The 25,419-nt window shown below is 54.5% G+C and overlaps 1 protein-coding gene and 1 pseudogene across 1 annotated transcript; one reads left to right on the forward strand and one right to left on the reverse strand.

Annotated features, from left to right (window-relative positions):
* LOC119251153 (olfactory receptor 11L1-like) overlaps positions 1-5,527 on the forward strand; it is a 7,165-nt pseudogene extending 1,638 nt beyond the window's left edge.
* An 11,509-nt stretch (positions 5,528-17,036) lies between these two features.
* Positions 17,037-23,698, reverse strand: LOC119253522 (olfactory receptor 14A16-like). Its single transcript, XM_037521037.2, has 2 exons — positions 23,469-23,698; positions 17,037-18,074 (listed from the first exon to the last, which is right to left on the reverse strand). Exons 1-2 carry the CDS (start codon positions 23,692-23,694, stop codon positions 17,122-17,124), a joined length of 1,179 nt encoding a protein of 392 aa, XP_037376934.2. The 5' UTR covers positions 23,695-23,698; the 3' UTR covers positions 17,037-17,121.
* Between the last annotated feature and the right edge of the window lie 1,721 nt (positions 23,699-25,419).

The raw sequence follows: 25,419 nt of genomic DNA on the forward strand, positions 1-25,419 counted from the left end.
GCCCTGGCCGTCTTCTGTCTGCAAGTTTTCTGAAAAATATACACACGGATAACATTATTTTGGAAAATAAGCTATTAAGTCAAGCACAATGTGCGTCGCGGACAGTGCCCCCCCATGCAGCAGCCTCTGGTCCTGCTGGTAAGAGGGGGGCGGGGGCACGTGGAGGGCTCCACTCAGGCCTTTCCAGGCTGAGATGCTGCGTTTTCCTTGTGGAGTTGGGAGACGCCCTCGGTGCAGGTGCTCTGGTCTCTGGAAGTTGGCCTGGGTGGGGGGTCTCACCGTGTGGGTGAGTGGATGTACTCTCGTGGGCACACCTGAAACTGCAGTGTGAAGCTGAAGGCCGCTGGCACCCGTCTCAGGATGGGCCCTGGGTACCTGCTCCCTAGATTTTCAAGGAACACCCATTTTCTTTGAGTCAGTCCAGTTCAGCATCTCCGGGGCCATCCTAAGCTACATTTTTAAAAAGTTTTCCAAAGAACTGCTTGGGTCCCAGGGGTGCCCCCGTGCCTGAGCCCCCTGGGCAGCAGGGAGTCTCAAAAGTTTGCTTTTGTTGATTATTAACTCGGTTGGCAAACCGTGGAAGAATACCTGGGAGGAGGATTCCCCGAAGGCCAGGCCCCAGGAGACCTGGGTTATTGAAAGGTGGAGCGTGTTCCAGCCGCGTCACCCGCAGAAGATGGCCAGTCGCAGCTCGCAGAAGGGAGCCAGGGCTGCGTGCGGGGCGGAGGGCAGCAGGGCCGAGCCGGCAGCAGGGAGGACCGTGGGCGCCCTGTGCCAGGGAGATGGACAGGTAGGCCCAGGGCTCAGAAGGCCACCAGGAGAGGTGTGTTTGGAGCCAGAGGCCATGCCTGTGGGCGAGGGGCTGCGAGCCTGAGGCTGCAGGCCCTGCGGATGCTCTGTCCAGGTGGGATCGCTGGCCCTGTGGTGCCTGGAGAGCAGCAGGGAGACCCTAGCCCAGAGGCGCCTGGTGGCCCTGGATGGCGGAAGGTCTGTGGTACTGGGGCATGTTTATTTCCATAAAGGCTCCAGGGAAGCTGTGAAATGAGATGTGGGGCTGGCGCCTGGGAGGTTCTGCCTCGGGCGGGTCTTGTTGGCTGAGCTCATTGTAAATCAGGTGATCCAGTCCCTGGAATAGCCAGGACTGATGTCAGCCCCAAGCAGGTCTGCACCCCACCCCCATTACCCCACCACCTGCTCGCACCCCCACCCCTGCCACCCCCCACCCCCGCCAACCCCCCACCCTGTCACCCCGGCACCCCGTCCTGCCCCAAAGGGCTAGGCCTAGCAGGTCCTTTTTCCCTTGTGTCTTTGACTGCGTTTGAGGGGGACTTTAGGTGACTCAGAAATGGGGCCAAATGCCCTGTGACCCACCACGTTGCCCATGCTGACCCCGTCAACCAGGCCCTGGTGGTCTCGGCATTTAAATTCTGCCTTTGTCCGGTCACTGCTCATGTCACGGAAGTGGAAGCAATGTCAGGAAAGGACCATGTTCCAAAGTGAATTGCATCACTCGCTGCCCTGTGGGGTCACACTTCCCTCAGCCTGGGCTCCTGGACTGGCCTGGGGTCAGCCTGCCCCGGGGCAGGGCCCAGGAACAGCAGTGAGCAGAGAAGGCCAGAGACTGTGGTCTGTGCTGTGCGCAGGAGCTGAGATGGGGTCAGAACAGAGACCCAGAGGTCTGGTGCCTCTGAGGAGGAGGGGGAGCGGCTGGGAGGGAGCAGGGCAGGTCGGCCCTAGGCACAGAGAGCAGACACCACGCAGCAGGGCCAGCTCCTGGGCGCAGCCAGCAGGTGGAGCCAGGGGCCTTTTTCACTGCAGAGCTCCAGGGACCATGGCTCCGGAGCCCTGAACTGGCCACTCTCTGCAGCCTCATGCCCAAGCCCCTCGCCAAATCGTCTGCTTTGCGCTCTGGTTTCCACCCTAGCAGAGGCCTCTGCTGTGGCAGCTGCTCTGTCCACTTTCCCAGGAGGAAGGACGGGTGTGCCTGGGGCGCAGGGAGACTAGAGCAGTCGGGTGGGAGGGGCGGTGCTCCTTGGGGGGATGCGGCATTTCTGAGGGGGGGGGTTGTCGGTTAATTTGGGCAAGAGACCAAATAAAGCCACAGCCAGCTCAGGTGCAACCTCTGGGGAGGGGGGGGGGAGGGGGTGATGCACCACCCATCAGGCTCCCGGGGAGACAGAGGGGGGCGGTGAAGGAGGGCCTCTGGGTACTTCAGCTTCATCACTTTCCTACACAAAAAGTCTTGGAAGGTTTTGGAGAAGCGCCTGAAATAGCACACTAGGGGAGAGGGAGGGACATGGAAGGGCCTGCGGCTGAGTCCTGGGCCTGGGCATTACAGAGGTGACATCACGCTCAGTCCTTGATGAGGGAAGCCCCTGATGGCAGGTGGATGCTGGCTTCATCCAGAACTAGGCTAGACCTTGAAATAAAGGAGGGGTGACTTGTTGACTGGACACAAAGTCCGATCACTAAGCTAGTGTCCACCTGGGTGAGAAGGTACCAGTGGAGATGCAGGCTGGCTCAGCCCTGGCCACACAGACACACACAGACACACTCAGATGCTCAAGTGCCTGGAGGAGGTGTCCATAAACACTGAGGGCAGAACACAGTCTCCCGGGGCTGGGAGACGGGCCAGGTGTGACCTGTTTCCAGATGAGGGTCACCTGTGGGAGGAAAGGGCCCAGGCCCTTTCCAGGAAAACATAGCTATTAATTTTTTAAAGGTTTATTTATTTATGCATACAAGAACTGGGGTACAGGCCAAAGGTTGGGGGTGGGTGGGTGAGAGGATTTACCAGAGACCAGAGACAGAGTGGGGAGCAGAACAGGCAGATCTACTGAAACACGCTGCTGAGGGGAGCAGCGGGGAGACAGAAGAGGTCTGTCTCGCCTTGTGGGTCACTCCCTGGCCGGGGATTGAACTCATGCCTTAGTGGTTGGCGACAGCTTCATAGTGCTGAGACTTAATCCTTGCGCCACCAGGCTATTAATTGTATTTCCTGTGTTTGGCTCAGTGAGCCCCTTCTCACCTGTGGTGTTGAACCTGAAACTTCTAGATTTCAGAGAGCCTGGTGAGTGGAGCTTGCTGAGGCCCTCCCCAACTCTTGCGCCCCTTTCGCCTAACGGTTGAAACCACAGTGGTCTAAAAGCCAGGTGGAGCCGTGCACGTTCTTCCAGAAAGCTGTCGTGGAGACGGGAGTGCTCGAAGACAGTCTCTCATGTTCCAGATAGCACCGAGGATTTTCATGCCTTGTCCGCAGTGCTTTCCAAGGTCTCTTCCCCTCCGCAGGCGATGGAGCCCCAAATGTGTCTGCTGTCACTGAGTTTCAGCTGCTGGGGTTCCAGAACCTTCTCGAGTGGCAGTCCCTGCTGTTTGCCATCTTTCTGTTCATCTACGTGCTGACCGTGGTGGGGAACGTCGTCATCATCGCCGTGGCGAGCCATGACTGGCGGCTGCACACGCCCATGTACACGTTCCTCAAGCACCTGTCCTTCCTGGAGGTCTGGGACACCTCCACCGTTGTGCCGCCGCTGCTCGCCGGCCTGCTGTCCGGGGCCGTGCCATCTCCTTCCCTGCCTGCATGGCCCAGCTCTACTTCTTTGTGTTTTTCGGGGCCACCAAGTGCTTCCTCCTGGCCACGATGGCCTGTGACCGCTACCTGGCCGTCTGCAGCCCCTGCACTACCCCCCTGATGCGCCCCAGACCTGCGCCAAGCTGGTGGCCGTCTCCTGGGTGACCGGGGTGGGCACGGGTCCTGCCCTGCCTGATGATCTCCAGGCTGACTTCTGTGCCCCCAACCGGATCAACCACTTCTTCTGCGACCTGCCCCTCCATGCGGCTCTCCTGCTCCCGCGTCTACCTCACAGAGATGGTCATCTTCGCCCTGTCCATCGCCGGCTGCGCGTGTGCCTCCTCCCCACCCTCGTGTCCCACGTCTTCATCGTGGCCGCCATCCTAAGGATCCCCTCCGCCTCCGGCCATGCGAAGACCTTCTCCACGGCGGCTCCCACCTGGCCGTGGTCACCATCTACTCCAGGACCATGATCTCCATGTATGTGCGCCCCAATGCCCACCTGTCCCCTGAAATCAAGATCATTTCCGTCTTCTACACCGTGGTCACCCCACTGCCGAACCCAGACATCTACCGTTTGAGGAACAAAGACTTCCAAGAGGCCGTGAGGAAAGTCATGACGAGGAGGGGCCGCATCTGCGGCCTCAGAGCGCAGGGCAGCTTCTTGCTCAGGTGCGGCCAGTCGGTGGGGCCAGGCGCGGCCCAGTGCGGTCGGGCCCTCGGCGGGCGCTGCCCCGGCTGCCCGCAGGTGGGGGCTGCTCCCCGCCCCCCCGCCCGCCGGCCACACGCTGCGGCCCCTGCCGGCCCTGCTGTCCTTGCTCTGCCCTCCGGGGTCCCGCCCTGTGGCCGCGGGCTCCGCACGTCCTGTCCCCGCGCACGGCCGCCCGAGCTCGTGGGGCCCGAGGACAGAAGCCGCCCGGGGCCCGCGCGGGGTGTCCCGGCGTCGCCCCGCCCCACGGGCGTCTGCGCGGCCGCGGGAAGAGGCGCGTGCAGGCGGCTCCGCAGGGGCGCTTCCAAACGCCAGACTGGTCTTCAGAGACTCAGATCCCGGGTGCGTGTTGAATGGAATCTTAGGAAAAGCAGTCACGGGGAAGGGGAAGGAGAGGGCGGGGCGGGTGAAGGGGGCAGAGGCGAGAGACGGGTGGGAGGGGGAAGGAGGGAACCGAGGGGAAGGGAGGGGGAGGGGGCAGGGGGGGCGGGGGAGGGACAGGCCGCCGTGGCCCGCGTGGCCGCCCCGTGCAGCTGCCGTCCCCGCCGACTCTGGACCCGCCGTCGACGCGCCGCTGCTGACCGGCTGCCCCTGCCCCTCCCCGGGTGCCTGTCCCCGCCGGCGTGGGGGCCGGGGTGGCCTGAGGCGTCTCTGCCTCGGTGGCGTCTGTCTCCGGCCTGCAGCAGAGGCCGGCTGTGCCCGCGGCGCGCCCCTGCCCGGCTCCGGCCGCCCGCCGCCCTCCAGCTCGGCCCCGGCCCCAGCGCGGGCCGCGGAGCTGCTCCCGCCTCTCCGGGCCCGCCCCCCCACGCCCCCCGCCCCTCACGAAGACGAAGTCAGGCCCGGGCGAGGCCTTCGGGCCGGGTGAACGTGGACCAGAGCAGCGCAGGCGGGCGGCGGGGGACGGGCCGGCGCGGACCCGCCGCCCAGAGGCCCGGGAGGCCGAGGCCGGGGCCCGCCAAGGGGCAGCGCGAGGGCGCACGGGGCGGCGGACGCCCAGGACCGGCCAGGACCCCCGGCCGCCGCTTCCCGCCCGCCGCTCACCGCGGGCGCCGGTCAGCCACAGGGGCCGCCGCGGGCCGCTCGGCGAGAGACACCGGCGCCCGCAGCTGCGTGAGTGGTGGGGCGACACCTGCAGCAAGCGACGCCCTGAGACCCCGGGCCCCGGGCGCCTTCGGGGCCCCCAGAGAAGAGGCGGGCTGCAGCCCGCGCCCCCGCCCGTGTCTGAGCGCCGCCAGCCCTGCTTATAGCCGCTCTCAGGCTGCCCCACCCACACAGCTGATTGGACCGTTTTTCAATCCTGAGGCTGATTGGACCGTTCAGGACCAGTCAGCTGGTAGCTCACACCTGATTGGGCCAGCCCACAAGCCGGGAAGCACAGGTTGCATAAAAAGGCGCTGAGGCGCTGGTCGGCTCTGGCCCCGCTGCCCGGATGCCAGGGCCGGGCGTGGGGCGGGGCTTGGCCAGGCTCTTGCGGGGAGTAGCGGGAGGGGTGACCCGCCTCGCCCGGCGGATGCCCAGCGGTGGTCAGCGGCCTGCCAGGCCAGCGCTGTGGGCCTGTCCCTGATCCCCTGCCCTGGCGCCCGCTGTAGGGGGAGCAGGCGGGGCTCCCTGCGGACCGAAGAGAGACCTGCGGGCTGAGGCGGGGCTTCCCCGGGTCGGGGTGGCGCTGGGGCTCGGAAATCCTCGGGGTTCCCGGGAACAGGACGCGCCCCTGAGCTAACCTGGGGCCGGGCCAGGGCCTCTCGGGCTTGACTGAGCGCGGGGCCGGGGCGGGCGGCTGCGTGGACCTGCTGGGCGGGGGGTGGGGGGCGGGCGTGGGGGCTCCGGGGGCGCCATCCCGCGGTAGCCGGGACGCACGGGGCCCTGCGCGGCCGGGAGACGCGTGGGTCGCGAGGAACGCTGCGAAGGCGAAGGCGCCCGCGCGGGCTGCGGGTCGGGCGAGGGGCGCGGCGGGGGCGCCCGGGGTGCCCGAGTCCTCGGCGGAGGGGCGTCCCTGCGCCCGGCGCCCCCGCAGAGCCCGCACCGAGGCCTGAGGACGCGCGGGCGCGGTGCCGGGTTCCGGGCCCCGAGCGGCCCTGCCTGGCGAGTTGCCTGCGTCCGCCCTGGCGCCGCCGTCCGCGTCCCCGGCGCCCGGGGCGCAGCCCTCCGCCCCCGCTCTTTGGGGCACGGAGTTCTGTGACACCAGCCCCGTCGCCCGAGCCCGTCCCCCGCGAGGTCCGGCTCCGCGCGGCCGGGGCGGGGGGCGCAGCCCAGGTGGCCAGGGGCGCTGCTTCCCCCCAGGCGCGCCGACCCCGGAGCCGCCGGGAACGTCTCTCCGCCGGCGGGGGCCGCGGGGCGAGCCGGGCCTGACCCCCGGACGGGCGGACGCGCCCTGGGCGCTGCCCTGTCCTCTGCAGCCGGCCCGGCCGAGCCGCGAGCCCGGGATGTCCTCGGAGGCTCGGACGCGCCCCCGCCCGCCCCTCGGGCTTCTCTGTGGCCCTGGAGGAGGGTCCTCGCCGGCCGGGCCGGACAGGCGGCAGACGGACCGAGGGGCCCGAGGAGCTGAACCTGCGGGGCGGGGGCCCCTCGGGAAGCACCCGCGGTTTTCGAAAAAAGACATTTATTTATTTATTCATGCGCACAAGAGCCGGGGTGCAGCCAGCGGCAGGGGTGGGGGTGGCGGTGGGGAGACTCCCCAGGACAGCGAGGGGCGGAGCGGGCGGATGGGCTGAGGCGCCGCTGCGGGGCGGCGTGGCCAGAGCATCGGCTGCCCCTGGGGTCTGCGCCTGGCTGACCCACTCGGCGCCCGCCTGAGCCTCGGCCCGCGCGCCCTCGGCGCTTCCCGCCTCGGAGCTGGACTTGGGGACTCTGGGGCGCGTCCCTTAACGCCCGCCTTGGCGCTGCTTCTCCTGATTTTCCCTGCAACCCCCACCCCTTGCGCGGAGGGGACCCCGCTGCGCCCACCCCGCCTACGTCCAGTCCTCCGGGCGCGTGACCCGCGCGGGGGGGGGGTGCGCGGGGAGCGCCAGAGCCCCTTGGAGCGGGGGCCTGGGCCTGGGAACTGAAGCGGCGGGCGGAGGACACGCGTCTCAGGGGCGTCCCGTTCATCCCTCACGTTGGGTCCTCACCGGACACACCCCCTTCTGCTAGCTGGTTTCCCTCACCGCCCCCTCCCCACCAGCTCCTGGCGGGACCGTCCCCACAGGGGACAGACAGAGGCTGCCAGGGAGCCGAGGGGCCCTTCTGGTGTCTGCAGCGCGCGCCAGCGCCTCCTCCGCGGCTCCTCACCCGGGCGCCCTGGCGGGGTGAGCAACGAGTGCGCACCCCCGCCCGCCCCATCACCCCCTCCCCAGCGCGCCCTGCTCTGGGGCTCCCCTGCGGGGCGCGGCCATAGTTTCGCAGTTGAGCGTGGCCCCACGATGGGTCTCAGTCCCCCAGCCCCCCCCCTCCGTCACGGGTGCCCCCAGGCGCCCCGAGGAGCCCAGGAAGACCCCGGGCGCGCCGCGGGCGCTGAGGAGGCGCCCAGTTCGCCTAATGAGCCCTGGGCCTCACAGGGGCGGTTTGGAAAGGGGGGGCTCCGCGCTCCACTGTCCCCAGCGCGCCTCCCCTGCGCTCCCTCCGCGCGGCCGGGGTAGCTGTGCCCCAGGATGGGAGGAGACCCCGGGGACCCCAGGGGCGCCCACAGACACCAGGAGGGCTCCGGGCGCGCCTGAAAGACCGACCTGCGCCGTCCCCGGCTCGAGCTGCTGTCCCGGGTCCCATGGGGACTCCAGCAGGGCGCGGAGTCCCCAGCCCGGACCCGGGCCCGGTGGGCTGAAGCGCCCCCCCAGCCCCCGGTCCCCACCCGCGCAGGGGACGGGCAAGGCCGCCTTACCGGGCGAGGGGAGCGGGGCGGGGAGCCTTGCGGTCAGCGCCGAGCTCCCCGGCCGCGGTCACCCCGTCCCCCCAAGACCGTAGTCACCTCCCCGCCCCGGGGAATCCCTCGCGTCCACCGCGCCCCTCACTGACTGGACAGGGGTCGCTGCCCCCCCAACCCAGGGCGGGCCCTGACCAGGGGAGGCGGCGTCTACGCGGACCCGTCTCCCGCGGGGTACCCGGCCTGGCGGGGGCGGCGGCCTGAGGCTCCTCCCCTGCCTCGAGTGTGGCCCCAGGCTCCTGCGCCACATGGACTCCAGACGGCGGGGGTGTCGGCACCCTGCTGCGCATCCTCCCTCCTCTGGGCTCCTGCCTGGCTGTCGGCTCCCGGAGAGGGCGGGATGGGGGCCCAGGGGGGCCCTGGAGGGGCCGAGAGCGCGGGCAGGCCCAGCGTCCAGGGATGGCCGGTCCACGCCGGCCGGGGCGCCACACCTGCTGGACGCACGGCTGGGCGGCTCTGGAGCCTGAGCCCCTGGGCGGACGAGCAAGGTCCGGGAAGTGGGGCGCGCGCAGAGCGGCGCGGGGTGCGGGCCTTTCCTAAACCGCGGTGCAGCAGGATCAGCCCGGGTCGCTGCCCGCCGCGGAGCTGCCCCTGCCGCGGGCCAGGAAGGGCCGGGAGCCCTGGAAGCGGCTCGGCTCCGGCTCGGGGGGCGGCCCTCGAGGGGCGGGGCCGGGAACCCCCCTTTCCGGCAGCGGTGGGGCCGGCGGGGCGGAGCTGGTGGGCGGGTGGCGGGCGCTGCCAGGGCAGCGGAGCCGTGGTGGGGGAGGGGGTGGCCTGGCGCTCCAGCTCGATTTCAGCTTTGGTCTCCACAGTGACCCGCGCCCCTGCGTGCGCGAGAAAACAGGAGGAGAGTTCTGCTTCCCGCGGTCCAGCTTCTTGTGGTCAATAATTATCTTCCTTCCTTTTTAGCTTTTGATACTTTCTAGTGAATTTAAGTTCGTAATGTATTTCTTGACCTTCTATATCAACAGTTGGAATGTACGACTTCTGGCACATTGAGAATTTATAAAAATGTTATTTAATACCCACAACTGTGCTAGCAGCAAGTTAACATGATAAAAAGAAATAGTGAGATAAATCATTTAGTAACGCCAAGTAAGAAAAAAAAAAATCAGAAATCAATGGTTTTAATTGTGATTAAATGTTTGAATTCATACAACTTAAAGCAGTTAATGTTTTATTAACTTATATATCTAATTACGTTGTACAAGGTTGGCAAAAATGTTGGCAGTGAAGAGTATGTGTTTAGAATGGTCTGATCCAGTTTCTTGTTCAATGCACACACTGGATTCTCATTATATTCCATAACGTTTATTGACCAGTGTAACAGCATCATGAATTAATGTTAAGAGTCACTTATCAGCACTAAAAATAAAAAGGCCAATCACTTAAAAGAGCAGTAGGCCGTTGTCAGCCCAGAAGCTCAAAGGTCAGGATTCTGCCACCTCTTCTACCGCCCCTGGCTGGTCTCCAGATTTGCCTGGTTCCACCTGGAACTCCCCCGGGCTGGACGCAAGGTCAGCCTGACTCAGCCCCTCCCAGGTGAGTGTTTGAGTGTGACTGAATGTCTGATATCCAATTGGAACTGCATTTCATCATGAAATATTTGGTGTGAAATTTTCAAGTATGGAACATCACAGATGGGAAAGTAAAGGATGATGCCGTCAGCGGAGAGGAGCTGAGGCCAGACAGCAGCCACACCCACGGGGCACTTCACTTCCCAAATGAGATCTTCTTCAAATCCTTTGCATGTCTATGAACACACCAAATGATAGTGTTACTTTTTGCACGTAAATCCGACGGCTTTTTTCAATTCAACGAGTTCATAAAAATGCAGACACTCTGTGTGAGATTCCTGTTGATGACCTGCCCAGCCAGGGCATTGTCCTGCCATTCCCACCCGCCCACTCTAGGTGATGAAATAAATGGGGACAATACTCCTGTGAAGTGTGGTGTGAGTCATGGATGGCATCCCTAACACATTTCTAGGAATATTAGATACGAGGTAGACTACTAGCTACCGTTTTGTTTTGAGCAGATTGTTTCTCAAAAATTCCCACCCAATGATTTTTGTAATATTTTAGTAATTATACTGCACAGGAACTTAACTTTCTTATTTCTGCTGTCCACCAAGCGCTGAGTGTGTTTATGGTAAATGTGGTGACACCCATACCAGAGCTTCCAGAGGGTCTCCACCACATCACGTGTGTGGGTCCTTCTCTACAGTGGATGGCAACTGCTCAGATTCTAACTTGGACCCTAAGACCTTGTTTATGCTGTGAAGGCCTCACTCACTAAGTACAGGGGCCTCTGTCCTACCATGACCCCTGATCCCACATGTGACCGTGAGGGTCAGTGACATTAGAGGGGAAGCCGCCTTAGAGACTAGAGATGCTGCCCCAGGGACAACTAAGATGACAACAGATGAAACTGCTGCTGACAACTGCTGACAACTGAGATGAAACCCGGCCATCTTCTCTCTTGGCCGGGAGCTACAGAAATGGAGAACAGCAAAGAGTGGCTGAAAGTTCAGTTACTCCAGTATACACGGAATATCACATGGCACCTAAGAGGTAAAAAGAGCAACAACTAAAACTAAGGGTATATGAAGTTATCTTAATATACATATTATTATTTATTTTATTTAATATTTATTTTATAATTTATTACATTATTAATATATATATTATAATTTTAAGAATATAGAGTAGTATAATGTGAAAATTTAAAATAATTGTCTTGTAAAGAGTAATGAACTCATCTTCCCTATTATATTTTGGTGAGTCTCCCCTTCATTAGTCTCCCCACAGCTGACTTCATGGCTTGGCTCCTCAGACTGTATATGATGGGAGTAAAGGTGGGGGTCACCACCGTGTAGAACATAGAAATGACCAGGTCAGAGATGGACGGGGTCCCTGAGGTCGGCTTCAGATAAGCAAAGCATCCAGTGGAGAAAACCAGCACCACAACCAGCAGGTGGGGAAGGCACTTGGAGTAGACCTTGGCCTTATCTTCAGTGGATGCAATCTTCCTGACAGCAGAGAAGATGTGGACATAGGAAATGATGATGAAAATAAAACAGCAGATACTCAACAGCGAATTAGTGAGAATGGGGACAAGTTCATTGATTAAATTTCCTGAGCAGGAAATAGCCATTAACTGGGGCATGTCACAGAAGAACTGGAGGACCACGTTGGACCCACATAGGACAAGGAGAAGGTTCCAGCTGTGTGTATCACAGCATGGAGACCCCCACCCAGCCAGGACACAGCTGTCAGCTGCACACACCTGTCCCTGCTCATGATGATGTCATAGTGCAGGGGGTGGCAGATGGCTGCATAGCGGTCAAGGCTCATCACCGTGAGCAGGTGCAACTCTGTGGTTGTTGTAAAAACCATCATGAAGACCTGGAGGACACAGCCTGGGAACAAGATGGAGCTGCTGTGCCTCAGAGAGTTGGCAGTGGACTTGGGGACCATGGCTGAGATGAGGCAGAGGTCTGTGAAGGACAAACTCCTCAGGAAGAAGTACATGGAGGTGTGGAGGTGCCGATCCAGGGTGGTGACGAGGACGATGAGCCCGTTCCCCAGCAGGGCGCACAGGTAGTCCAGGGAGAAGAGCAGCGGGTGCAAGAAGCCCATGGTCCCCTGGGTGGGGAACCCCAGGAGGACGAATTCTCTCATAGTCGTGAGATTCATCCCCCCAGAGCCATCATCTGTATAAAAAAAATAAAGAGGAAGAAAACATTGTTAAATCTTCTAATATTGAACATAAGTGGGTTGTCAGCATAGGATAATGATTCAGTCTATCTACCAGGTAGTTACTCCTTCTAGGTCCCATGGCATCTAGTATCCTCATCTGCGTGTGCTGCTGTGTTCAACTTTCATTTCCATCTCATGTGAAGGGGACATTATCACACTGTCCAAACATGTCCTGGAAATTGGTGAAGGCTTGAAGATTTCCATTGACCCTACAGAACTTTAAGAATTACAGTCTCAAACCTCTCAACAAACCCAACTGACTGTACTTCCCGACTGCCCCACTTTTGCTGCTCCCACCTACTGCCCAGGCCCCAGCATCTCCGCCCAGCACACCTCCCAGAGGTTGTCCAGGGCACAGTCCCAGAGGACACGTGACCATGCCCAGTACCCCCCACCCCAGAGACCCTGTCCCTGCTCCTCCAGCACAGCCCTGGTCAGTGACAGGTATGGGGTGTGCGGGTCCCTGTTTTCCTGCTCCCCGGAACCTGACACTGTCCTGGAACTGAATGATCTGAGCTCAGCATCCCCGTGTGGCGTGTCCTGATGCCTCCTCTGTCAGATTCCTGTGGCCTCACTGCTGACTCCTGGTCCGTCCCCTCGTTTCCTCATCTCCCTGCCCCTGACTCCCCACATCTGAGGACTCAGAGACCACGTTTCCCACAGAGTCTCCTCCTGGGTCACACCCACACGTCCCTCCTGCAGGATGGGCTCGTCCACCCCGGGTTCCTCCCCGGCCCCTCTGTCCCCCACAGACTCATGCACATCTGTGCAGGGAGGAGGCCGCTCTGGGGCTGAGCCGGATGGTCTGTGCGTGTGGCTGTCCCTGCCGGTCCCAGGGACCCAGGTCCCCCGGGTGCAGGTTGTTCCTCACCCAGGCCCGTGGGTGAGTGGGGACATCTGGACACGGGGCAGCCCTGCCCACTCCACTTCCCCTCCCCAATGTCATCCTCTCCCCCCTCTGTGGGGTGACGGAGGGGAAGGCCCTGGGGAGGCAGGATTTTTAAGGTCACATAGTAACATAAAATAATTACAACACATTGGTGGCATCTTCCTAATAATTTAATAAAAACAGGAAAATAAATCGTGTAATGAGATGGTCCAAGATGTAGATACCTTTGGACTGATATCGGTAATGATGACAGAAGCTCTGGCATATTCTCTTCCTGTGCAATATCACTAAAGACTCCTGAGTGTTGGAATTGGGAAAAAAAAACCCAAGTCCATGTCTGTAAAGAGACATTCTTCATCACAAGTAATTCCATTAATTGTTGTCTTTTATGTAGTGCCCAGAACAACTCAGTGTGCTGAATGCTCAAATCCAGTTATGAAGCATTAGTTGTCACATATACGATGCACCACAACATTCTGTTCAATCCTTTGAACACTTTAAATTCCAGGAGAGTATATTTCCTCTCGCTGAGACTCATCCAGCATGATAAGGCAGTGGGGCACTGAGAAACTTGTGCACCTTCAGAATTTAATAGTTTTCATGATTTATAAAACAAGTATTTTATTTACTGTGCTTTCTCAGATCTAAAATGAAGCTTGAAATCTAAAAACAGTCAAATCTGAATGATTTCCATTCGAAAACTGTTTAAGAACAGAATACCTGCAGTCTGGGGGGGGAAGTTCCCACTGCCGTGTTGAGTCTCTGTCCTGAGGTTGTCCCCATGGCAAGATAGATGGCATCCTGGCCTCTCAATCCATGGCGGGGCTCCTGGGGACACCTCTGAGCACTCACAGGATGTTCCACACTGTCCTGCTGCCGCCTCATGGACAGAGCAGGGCCTCAGGGCTGGGCTATTTGAGCTCTGGAGCTGGTGTCCACGTGTTGGACACTGTCCAGATTCCAGCCCTCAGGGACCTTCCTCCAGAGGGAAAGTGTGTGTTTACTTGACTGTGTTTATTGGAGCGTCCTGCAGTGCTTCTCGGGGAGTAATTATCACACTCGGTGTGTAGATGTGATTTTGTGTCTGGCTCACGCCTCTATCGAAGTGAACAGACAAATCCTCATTTCCAGGTTCCAATCCCCACCTGTCGTGTCCACCATGGTGGGCACCATCAGTCATAACAGTGCCCTGAGTCCCTGTCTAGACAGCTGGACAGTCGCCCGTCACCCACCGTTGCCCTTCACGGAGAGGCCCTGGAGATGGGCGTGAGGGGGATGCAGAAAGGCCTGAGGCAGGAGGGAAGGGACACGGAGAGAGGCAGGAGGGAGCCAAGGGAGGGGAGTGGGGAGGAAAGACAATGGACGTCCAGCAGAAGTGAGTGACCACGGGGGTCACCAGCCCTTCGGGAAGAGAAACTTTACTCATCTCTGAAATTATGTATCCTGCGGTTCTTTTCCACCCCAGCACCTGTCACTGCACTTACATTAGAACTGTTATTAGGTTTGAATAATTTTACTTTTAACCTTAACAAAATGGGGTAGAATATTAGGGTTTCTGCGCATGATGTCATGTACTTAGGTTTGCAGCATGACTATAGTGACACATTTGCAAAGAGGCGTTTATCTGTTTGAGTCTATTCTGTAGGGTGTGGGGCAGTGACCTGCTTCATTCTGCTGCGTGTGTCTGTCTGCTTCTCCCAGCACCATTTCCCCACTTTCCCTCTCCAGTGCCTGCTCTGGCTCCTCTGTCGTAGAGTCACTGTCCGTCCTGATGAGGGTGGGTTCCTGGGCCCTCATTATATTCCAGAGTTCTGTCTGTCTGTTTTGGTCCCAGTACCATGCTGCTTTAACTATTAGAGCTTTATTGTATGGACTGAAGTCTGGCGTGAGCTGCCTCCATTCTTCCTCTTTTTGTCAGTGTTGTTTTGGGTGTTCGGGGCCTTTTATGGTTCCACATACATTTCAGTAATTTTTTTTATATCCTTGGAGAATGTCATTGAAGGTCTTATTGGGATTAAGTTGAATCCGTAAGTTGCTTTGGGTCAGATGGGCATTTGGTAATGTTGATTCTTCCAAGCCAAGGGCAGGGAATATCTTTCCATTTCTCTGTCTTTTCTATTTCTTTTGACAATGTCTTTCTCTTTTCTTGTATCTTCACCTCCTTTGTTATGTCTACTCCGTGGTACTTAGTCTCGTGATTATAAGTGGGTTTGTTTTCTTAACTTCTCTTCTAGTTCATTTTGTGCATATAGAAGACAATTGATTTTCAGCTTCCAACTACACTGATGTGGCTCATTGACTTAATTTGTTGTTTTCAGTGGAGTCTTCAGTGTTCTTAGTGTATATTATGTTGTACAACTGTTTAAAATGTGCTTAAATGTTTAAATTCATGCGATCTTGAGGCAGTTAATATTTCATTATTTTAAATTTTTATTTATTTTATACACAAGTGGCAAAATGTAGGCAATGAATAGTCTCAGCATATGTTTATAATACCCTGATTCAGGTTCTTAATTCAATACACGTATTGAATTCTCCTTATATCTCGTAACTTTATTGTCATTATGCCCCATAAATTTTATTGACCAGTAAACTATGACAGTATCAAGAATTAATTTTAACAAAGTTATTTATCATCAGATAAATAAAAATGCCAATGATTTAAAATAACAGTAGCAAGTTGTCAACCCAGATGTTTATGTATCAAGATGATGTCATCTTTTAACCATTGCTGGCTGCCTCCAAATTTGCCATGTGCCTTACGGGACTCGCCTGGGCTGAAGGCAAGGTCAGCCTGATTCCCTCAGAGGGTGACCTGTTTGAGAAACAGTTAAAGGGCCTGATGTCCAATTGAGACTACATTTTATATTGAAATATTTTGGTGTGAAATTTTCAAACCTTGGAAATCACAACGGGAAACCAAAGGTGGATGCAGTCAGCAGAGAGGAGCTGAGGCCAGACAGCAAAAGCACTCAGGGGCTTTTCACTTCCCCAATTTAAACCCTCAAATTCTTTATGTCTTTCCGTCTACACTAAATGATAATATCATTCATGATATGTAAATCTGACGAGTTTTCTTGTTTGAAGAACTCCATATGGAAACGCAAACACTCTGGGTGAGATCCCTGTAATAACGTGCCCAGAAGGACACTGTCCTCAAATTCTAAGGCATTCTAGGTAATTAAATAAATGTGGATAATCACACGTGTAAAGTGCGGTGTGATGTGAGTGCCGTTCCTCAACTCTTCCTGGAAATATTAGAATATTGTGCAGTCCACGAGCTATTATTTTGATTTTACCATTATAATTTGTTAAGTTCCTTTATTGTTTCTTTTTTAAAAAAGATTTATTTATTTATACAAGAGCTGGGGTACAGGACAGAGGTGTGGGGGGTGAGAGCTGGCATGAGAGGTGTGGGGGGTGAGAGCCAGACTGACCGAAATACACTGCTGAGGGGAGCAGCGGGTGAGGCAGGAGAGGTCTGCCGCGCCATGTGGGTAGCTCCCTGGCTGTCTGGGAACTCAACCCGTGGTGCAGAGGCTGCGGACAGCTTTACAGCACTGTGCTGTACCCACTGTACCACCAGGGACTCCCCTTTACTGTTTCTTAAAAAACCCTACCCACTATATATTGTCAGTTTTTAGTCATTATACTGCACCTGAAATTAACAGCTTTCAAGTCCCTGTCTTATTTCTGGTGTCCACTGTGCTTGGCGTGTTTATGGTAAATGCTGGAGGCACCCACACCAGAGCTTCCAGGAGGGGCTCCACCACGTCACGTGTGGTCCTTATCGACAGAAGGTCATGACTACTCGATTCACTATGAATCTTTGGGCCTTATTTATGCTGTGAAGGCCTCACTCACCAACTAAAGGGGCCTCTATCCTACCCGAGTCCCCTGATCCCACAAGTGACCATGTGGGTCAGTGACATTAGAGGGGAAGCTGCCTTAGAAAGACTGGAGATGCTGCCCCAGTGAGAAAACTTCTGCTGACGACCGAGATGAAACCCAACCATTGCCCCTATCGGCTGGGAGCACAGAAATGGAGAACAGCAAAGAGTGGCTAGAAATTCAAACACCAGTACACACAGAACATCAAAGAACATCTAAGTGTTAACAAGAGAAACAATTAAAGCTATAGGGGTATATGGAGTCATCTTAAATATAATTTAAAAATAAGAATATATCTTTAATTATACAATGGAATTACATGTAACTATACAAATATAAAGGGGAGAATGATGTGAAGATTTAAAATATGTGTCTCATAATGGAGTCATGAAGTCATCTTCTCTATTACATTTTGGTGAGTCTCCCCTTCATCAGTCTCCCAACAGCCGACTTCATGGCTTGGTTTCTCAGACTGTATATGACCGGATTAAAGGTGGGGGGTACCATCGTGTAGAACATAGAAATGACCAGGTCAGACATGGACGGGGTCTCTGAGGTCGGCTTCAGATAAGCAAAGAATCCAGTGGAGACAAACAGCACCACAACCAGCAGGTGGGGCAGGCAGGTGGAGTAGACTTTGGCCTTACCTTCTGTGGATGGGATCTTCCTGACAGCAGAGAAGATGTGGACATAGGAAATGATGATGAAAATGAAATAGCAGGTACTCAACACCACACTAATGAGAATGGGGACAAGTTTGTTCATTAGATTTCCTGAGCAGGAAATAGCCAACAACTGGGGGACGTCACAGAAGAACTGGTGGACCACGTTGGACCCACAGTAGGACAAGGAGAAGGTTCCAGCTGTGTTCATCACAGCATAGAGACCCCCACCCAGCCAGGACACAGCTGTCAGCTGCACACACCTGTCCCTGCTCATGATGACATCATAGTGCAGGGGTTGGCAGATTGCAGCATAGCGGTCAAGGCTCATCACCGTGAGCAGGGTCATCTCTGCACCTGCCGAAAAAACCATCATGAAGACCTGGACGACACAGCCAGGGAAGGAGATGGAGCTGCTGTGCCTCAGAGAGTTGGCAATGGACTTGGGCACCGTGGTTGTGATGAGGCAGAGGTCCGAGAAGGACAGACTCCTCAGGAAGAAGTACATGGGGGTGTGGAGGTGCCGGTCCAGGGTGGTGATGAGGACGATGAGTCCGTTCCCCAGCAGGGCGCACAGGTAGACCAGGGAGAAGAGCAGCGGGTGCAAGAAGCCCATGGTCCCCTGAGTGGGGAACCCCAGGAGGACGAATTCTGTCACGGCCGTGAGATTGGTCACCTCTGGAGACATCATCTGTACTGGGAAAGGAGAAGGAAAGAAAATGTCTAACTTCCAACGTGGAGCATGTGTGTTATCATAATAGAGTAATGATTCAATGTATTTTCTACATAATTATTCCTTCTAGGTCCTATTGAGTCAAAAATCATCATCTAAATAAACTTCATTATTCAGCCCATTTATTTCCACTTCATGTGAATGTGCATGATAACTTTTTCCACAGAAGACCTGAAAATTGGTGAAAATTTCCATTATCCCCTACAAATCTTGCATAAATTAAAATCTCATATCTCTCAACAAACCCGACTGACAGCCCCTCCCTACTGCTCCAATCTCTCTGCTCCGGCCTCCTGCCAGGCCCCAGCACCTCGGCCCAGCGACCTCCCAGAGGTTGTCCAGGGCACAGTCCCAGAGGACACGTGACCATGCCCAGCACCCCCCCCCTAGAGAGCCTGTCCCTGCTCCTCCAGCACAGCCCTGGTCTGGGGAGGCCCCACAGTGACAGGTGTGCAGGGAGATGGGGTGTGCGGGTCCCTGTTTTCCTGCTCCCCAGGACCCGACACTGTCCTGGAACTGAATGATCTGGGCTCAGCATCCCCGTGCGGTGTGTCCTGACACCTCCTCTGTCAGATTCCTACCCCTGTGGCCTCACTCCTGACTCCTGGTCTGTCCCCTCATCTCCTCATCTCCCTGCACCTGACTCCCCACATCTGAGGACTCAGAGACCATGTTTCCCACAGAGTCTCCTCCTGGGTCACACCCACACGTCCCTCCTGCAGGATGGGCTCGTCCACCCCGGGTCTCTCCCCGGCCCCTCTGTCCCCCTCAGACTCATGCACATCTGTACAGGGAGGAGGCCGCTCCAGGGCTGAGCCGGACGGTCTGTGCGTGTGGTTGTCCCGCCAGTCCCAGGGACCCGGTTCCCCCGGGTGCAGGTTTGTTCCTCACCCCAGGCCTGTGCGTGAGTGGTGACGTCTGGACATGGGGCAGCCCTGCCCTCTCCCCTCCTCCCCATCTCATCCTCTCCCCCCTCTGTGGGATGACGGAGGGGCAGCCCCTGGGGAGGGCAGGACTTTTAAGGTCACATAGTAATGTAAAACAATTGCAACACATTGGTAGAAATCTTCCCAGTAATATCATAAAAACAAGGAAATAAATCAGGATATGAGGTGATCCAAGTTGTCGACATCTTTCGAGTATTATGAAACATATATTTATTGATAACAGAAGCTCGACATTTTCTCTTCCTGTGCAGTATCAGTGATGACCCCTGAGTCGTAGAGTTGGGGAAAAATACCCAAGTTCATGTCTGTAAAGAGACCTGAGTCCACACCCAACTTCTCTTTAATGCCAGAGCCATGAAATAATCAACCATGTTGCTGTAAAATTTGCAGAATTTATATTTGACTCTTAGGTCTGTCATAATATGTAGGCAAAAGGCATAACATTCTGATTTTTAACAATAAGTATTACATTAAATTTCCCCCAGAATTTCTTCATCACAATGTATTTCCATTAGCTGTTGTCTTTTATACGTGCCCAAAACAACTCAGTGTGCTGAATGCTCAAATGCCAGTTACGAAGCATTAATTGTCACATACAATAAATCTTCTAATATATAAAGGTACTACAAGTCAATCTTTTGAACACTTTAAACTCAAGGAGAGAATATTTCCTCTGATTGAGACTCATCCAGCATGATAAGGCAGTGGGGCACTGAGAAGCTTGTGCACCTTCAGAATTTATTAGTTTTCATGATTTATAAAATGAGTATTTTAATTAATTGCTTTCTCACATCTAAAATGAAGCTTGCATTCTAAAAACATTCAAGTCAGAATGATTTCCATTCTGAAAACTGCCTAAGACTGAATACTTGCAAATTGTGGAGGAAAGTTCCGGCTGCTGTGTCCATCTGTGTCCTGAGGTTGTCCCCGTGGTGCGGACAGAGGGCGTTCTGGCCTCTCACTCCATGGTCGGGGCTCCTGGGGACGCCTCTGAGCACTCACAGGATGTTCCACCCTGTCCTGCTGCCGCCTCATGGACAGAGCAGGGCCTCAGGGCTGGGCTATTTGAGCTGTGGAGCTGGTGTCCGCGTGTTGGACACTGTCCAGATTCCAGCCCTCAGGGACCTTCCTCCAGAGGGAAAGTGTGTGTTTACTTGACTGTGTTTATTGGAGCGTCCTGCAGTGCTTCTCGGGAGTAATTATCACACTCGGTGTGTAGATGTGATTTTGTGTCTGGCTCACGCCTCTATGGAAGTGAATAGACAAATCCTCATTTCCAGGTTCCATTCCCCACCTGTCGTGTCCACCGTGGTGGGCACCATCAGTGATAACAGTGCCCTGAGTCCCTGTCTAGACAGCTGGACAGTCGCCCGTCACCCACCGTTGCCCTTCATGGAGAGGCCCTGGGGATGGGCGTGAGGGGGATGCGGGAAGGCCTGAGGCGGGAGGGAAGGGACAAGGAGAGAGGCAGGAGGGAGCCAAGGGAGGGGAGTGGGGCTGAAAGACAATGGACGTCCAGCAGAAGTGAGTGACCACAGGGGTCACCAGCCCTTCGGGAAGAGAAACTTTACTCATCTCTGAAATTGTGTCTCCTGCGGTTCTTTTCCACCCAGCACCTGTCACTGCACTTACATTAGAATTGTCCTTTTGTTGGGATAATTTGCTTTTAATCTTTAGGAAATAGTATTTTAGGGTTTCTGCTCATGGTGTTATATACTTTGGTTTGCTGCGTGACGATGGTGACGTCACACATGGAAACAGGCGTTTATCTGTTTGAGTCTATTCTTCTGTAGGGTGTGGGCAGGACCTGCTTCATTCTGCTGCGTGTGTCTGTCTGCTTTTCCCAGCACCATTTCCCCACTTTCCCTGCTCCAGTGCCTGCTCTGGCTCCTCTGTCGTAGAGTCACTGTCCATCCTGATGAGGGAGGATTCCTGGGCCTCATTATATTCCAGTGGCCTGTCTGTCTGTTTTTGTCCCAGTGCCATGCTGCTTTAACTTTTAGAGCCTTATTGTATGGACTGGAGTCTGGAAGTGAGCTGCCCCCATTCTTCCTCTTTTTGTCAGTGTTGTTTTGGGTGTTCGGGGTCTTTTACATTTCAGTATTTTTTTTTTTTATATCCTTGGAGAATGCCACTGAAGTTCTTATTGGCATTACATTGAATCTGTAAACTGCTTTGGGTCAGATGGGCATTTGGTAATGTTGATTCTTCCAAACCAAGGGCAGGGAATTTCTTTCCATTTCTCTGTACTTTCTATTTCTTTTGACAATGCCTTACTCTTTTCTTGTATCTTCACCTCCTTTGTTATGTCTACTCTGGGGTACTTAGTCTTGTGATTATGAGTTGGATTGTTTTCTTAACTTCTCTTTTGGTTCAATTTTTGCATATAAGAAGGCAATTGATTTTTGTATGTTGATTTTTTAAGCTTCCAACCACACTGAAGTGGCTTATTGTTTTATTTTTCCAGTGGAATCTCTTGTTTTCTTAGTGTATATTATGTTGTCTACAACAGTTTTAATTGTGCTTAAATGTTTAAATCCATACAACCTAGAGACAGTTAATGTTTTATTATTTTAAAATTTTAATTATGTTACACAAAACTGACAAATTGTAAGCAATGAATAGTCTCAGTATATGTTAATAATAGTCTGATTCAGCTTCTTCATTCATTCATAACTTTCTTCTCTTGATATCCCATAAATTTTATTGACAGTAAACTATGAGAGTATCAAGAATTAATATTAAGAAAGTTATTTATCATCAGAAAAAACTACAATGCCAATGATTTAAAAGAACAGCAACAGGTTGTTAACCCAAATGTTGAAAGATGGAGATGTTGCCAGTTTTAACCATTCCTGGCTGCCTCCAAACTGACATTGTGCCCACATGGGCCTCACCTGGGCTGAAGGCAAGGGTCAGCCTGAGTAGCACCCTCAGAGGGTGAATGTCTGAGAATGAGTTAAATGTCTGATATCCAATGGGAGCTACATTTTATCATGAAATATTCTGGTGTGAAATTTTCAAACATTGGACGTCACAGACGGGACAGCAAAGGTGGATGCTGTCAGCAGAGAGGAGCTGAGGCCAGACAGCAAGTGACAATCATGGGGCCACTTCACTTCCAAATTTAAATCTCCTTCAAGTTCTTTATGTCTTTGCATCTACACTAAATGATAGTGTTATTTATGATATGTAAATCTGATGAGTTTTCTCTTTTGAACTACTCCCCGTGGAATCACAAACACTCTGAAATCCCATAATAATGTGGCCAAAAGGACATTGTCCTCAAATTCCCAGAAATTCTAGGAAATTAAATAAATGGGGATAAACACATGAGGAAAGTGTGGCGTGCTGTTGTGGGTGCCCTTCCTCAACTATCTCTTCAAATACTAGAACATGGTTCAGTCCACTAGCTATTATTTTGTTTTTACCATTATAGCTTCCTAAGTTCCTTTATTGTTTCTTGAAAAACCCTACCCAATGTATTTTAGTAAATTTTTGGTAATTATACTGCACATGAAAGTAATAGCTTTCACAGCCACTGTCTTATTTCTGGTGTCCACCATGCACTGAGTGAGTTTATGGTAAATGCCAGCGGCACCCACGCCAGAGCCTCCAGGGGGGGTCTCTACCCAATCATGTGTGTGGGTCTTTGTTCACATAAGGTCGTGACTACTCAGATTCCAACTTGGACCAAAGGCCTTATTTATGCTGTGAAGGGGCATAAGTACAGGGGCCTCTGTCCTACCCACGGCCCCTGATCCTACCCGTGACCACGAGGGTCAGTGACATGAAAGGAGAAGCCGCCTTAGAGACTGGAAATGCTGCCCCAGTGAGAGATCTGCTGACCACTGAGATGAAGCCCAACCATCGCCTCTCTTGGCCCGGAGCACAGAATGGAGAACAGCAGGCAGTGGCTGAAGCTCAGTGATCTCCATCATACAGAGAATATCAAAGTGGAACTAAGTTAAAAAGAGGAACAATCAATGCTAATAAGACTATATGAGCAGCAGAATATATGAAGTCATCGTAAATGTATTTTAAAGGAGAGCATATATTTTTAAATTTTACGATGGAATTATATGAACTTAGAAAAACATAAAGGCCAGTATTATGTGAAATTTTAAAATATGTGTCTCATAATGGAGTTATGAAGTCATCTTCTCTATTACATTTTGGTGAGTCTCCCCTTCATCAGTCTCCCCACCGCCGACTTCATGGCTTGGTTCCTCAGACTGTATATGACGGGATTAAAGGTGGGGGGCATCACCGTGTAGAACATAGAAATGACCAGGTCAAACATGGATGGGGTCTCTGAGGTTGGCTTCAGATAAGCAAAGAATGCAGTACAGACAAACAGCACCACAACCAGCAGGTGGGGAAGGCAAGTGGAGTAGACTTTGGCCTTACCTTCTGTGGATGGGATCTTCTTGACAGCAGAGAAGATGTGGACATAGGAAATTACGATGAAAATAAAACAAGAGGAATCCATCACCGCACTAATGAACATGGGGACAAGTTCGTTCATTAAATTTCCTGAGCAGGAAATAGCCATAAGTTGGGGGATGTCACAGAAGAACTGGTGGACCACGTTGGACCCACAGTAGGACAAAGAGAAGGTTCCAGCTGTGTTCATCACAGCCAATAGACAGCCATCCAGCAAGGACACAGCTGTCAGCTGCACACACCTGTCCCTGCTCATGATGACATCATAGTGCAAGGGGTGGCAGATGGCAGCATAGCGGTCAAGGCTCATCACCGTGAGCAGGGTCAGCTCTGCACCTGCTGACAAATCCAGCATAAAGACCTGGAGGACACAGCCCGGGAAGGAGATGGAGCTGCTGTGCCTCAGAGAGTTGGCAATGGACTTGGGGACCGTGGCTGAGATGAGGCAGAGGTCCGTGAAGGACAGACTCCTCAGGAAGAAGTACATGGGGGTGTGGAGGTGCCGGTCCAGGGTGGTGATGAGGACGATGAGCCCGTTCCCCAGCAGGGCGCACAGGTAGACCAGGGAGAAGAGCAGCGGGTGCAAGAAGCCCATGGTCCCCTGGGTGGGGAACCCCAGGAGGACGAATTCTGTCACGGCTGTGAGATTCATCCCCCCTGGAGCCGTCATCTGTATAAATAAAAAAGAGGAAAAAAAACATTGTCATATCTTCCAATATTGAACACAAAATGGGTTATTAACACATAATCATCATGCAATCTATGCTTTATTGTTATCTGAGTAATTCATATTTTATCTCATGTGAATGTGCTATTGATGTATTGTCCAAACATGTGTCCATAAATTCATGAAGAAATGAAAATTTTAAATGACCATGATAAAACCTGCATATCAGGTCTCTCAGTGAACTGAATTGACAGAACACCAGTGCCCAGTCATTCCCAGGCCCGCGGCTCCCTCTCCTGCCCGGGCCCCAGCACCTCCGCCCAGCACACCTCCCAGAGGTTGTCCAGGGCACAGTCCCAGAGGACACGTGACCATGCCCAGCCCCTCCCCACCCCAAAGACCCTGTCCCTACTCCTCCAGCACAGACCTGGTCTGGGGAGGCCCCACAGTGACGGGTGTGCAGGGAGATGGGGTGTGCGTCTCTGTTTTCCTGCTCCCCAGGACCCGACACTGTCCTGGAACTGAATGATCTGGGCTCAGCATACCCCGTGCCTGACATGTCCTCTGTCAGATTCCTGCCCCTGTGGCCTCACTCCTGACTCCTGGTCTGTCCCCTCGTCTCCTCATCTCCTGCCCCTGACTCCACAAATCTGAGGACTCAGAGACCACGTTTCCCAAAGAGTCTCCTCCTGGGTCACACCCACACGTCCCTCCTGCAGGATGGGCTCGTCCACCCCGGGTCTTTCCCGGCCCCTCTGTCCCCCTCAGACTCATGCACATCTGTGCAGGGAGGAGGCCGCTCCGGGCTGAGCCGGACGGTCTGTGCGTGTGGTTGTCCCTGCCAGTCCCAGGGACCCAGGTCCCCCGGTGCAGGTTTGTTCCTCACCCCAGGCCTGTGCGTGAGTGGGGACGTCTGGACACGGGGCAGCCCTGCCCGCTCTCCTCCCCCCAATCTTACCTCTCCCCCCTCTGTGGGGTGACGGAGGGGCAGGCCCTGGGGAGGCAGGGTCACATAGTAACATAAAATAATTGCAACACATTGGTGGCATCTTCCTAATAATTTAATAAAAACAGGAAAATAAATCAGAATATGAGGTGGTCCAAGATGCAGACATCTTGTGACTGATATGAAACATACTGGTAATGATGACAGAAGCTCTGACATATTCTCTTCCTGTGCCGTATCATTCACGATCCCTGAGTGGTGTAGTTGGGAAAAACCCCAAGTCCATGTCTATAAAAAGACAG

This window comes from Talpa occidentalis, unplaced genomic scaffold, assembly GCF_014898055.3.
Source record: "Talpa occidentalis isolate TD23 unplaced genomic scaffold, MPIMG_talOcc4v2.1 talOcc4.2, whole genome shotgun sequence".
NCBI lineage: Eukaryota > Metazoa > Chordata > Mammalia > Eulipotyphla > Talpidae > Talpa > Talpa occidentalis.

Coding starts and splice junctions, on each gene's coding strand:
- LOC119253522 (XM_037521037.2), bottom strand. CDS start 23,694: ATGAACACAGCTGGAACCTTCTCTTTGTCCTACTGTGGGTCCAACGTG. Junction 18,075..23,468: donor GAAGATCCCATCCACAGAAG/GTAAGGCCAAAG, acceptor CTCCTTTCCCAG/TACAGATGATGTCTCCAGAG.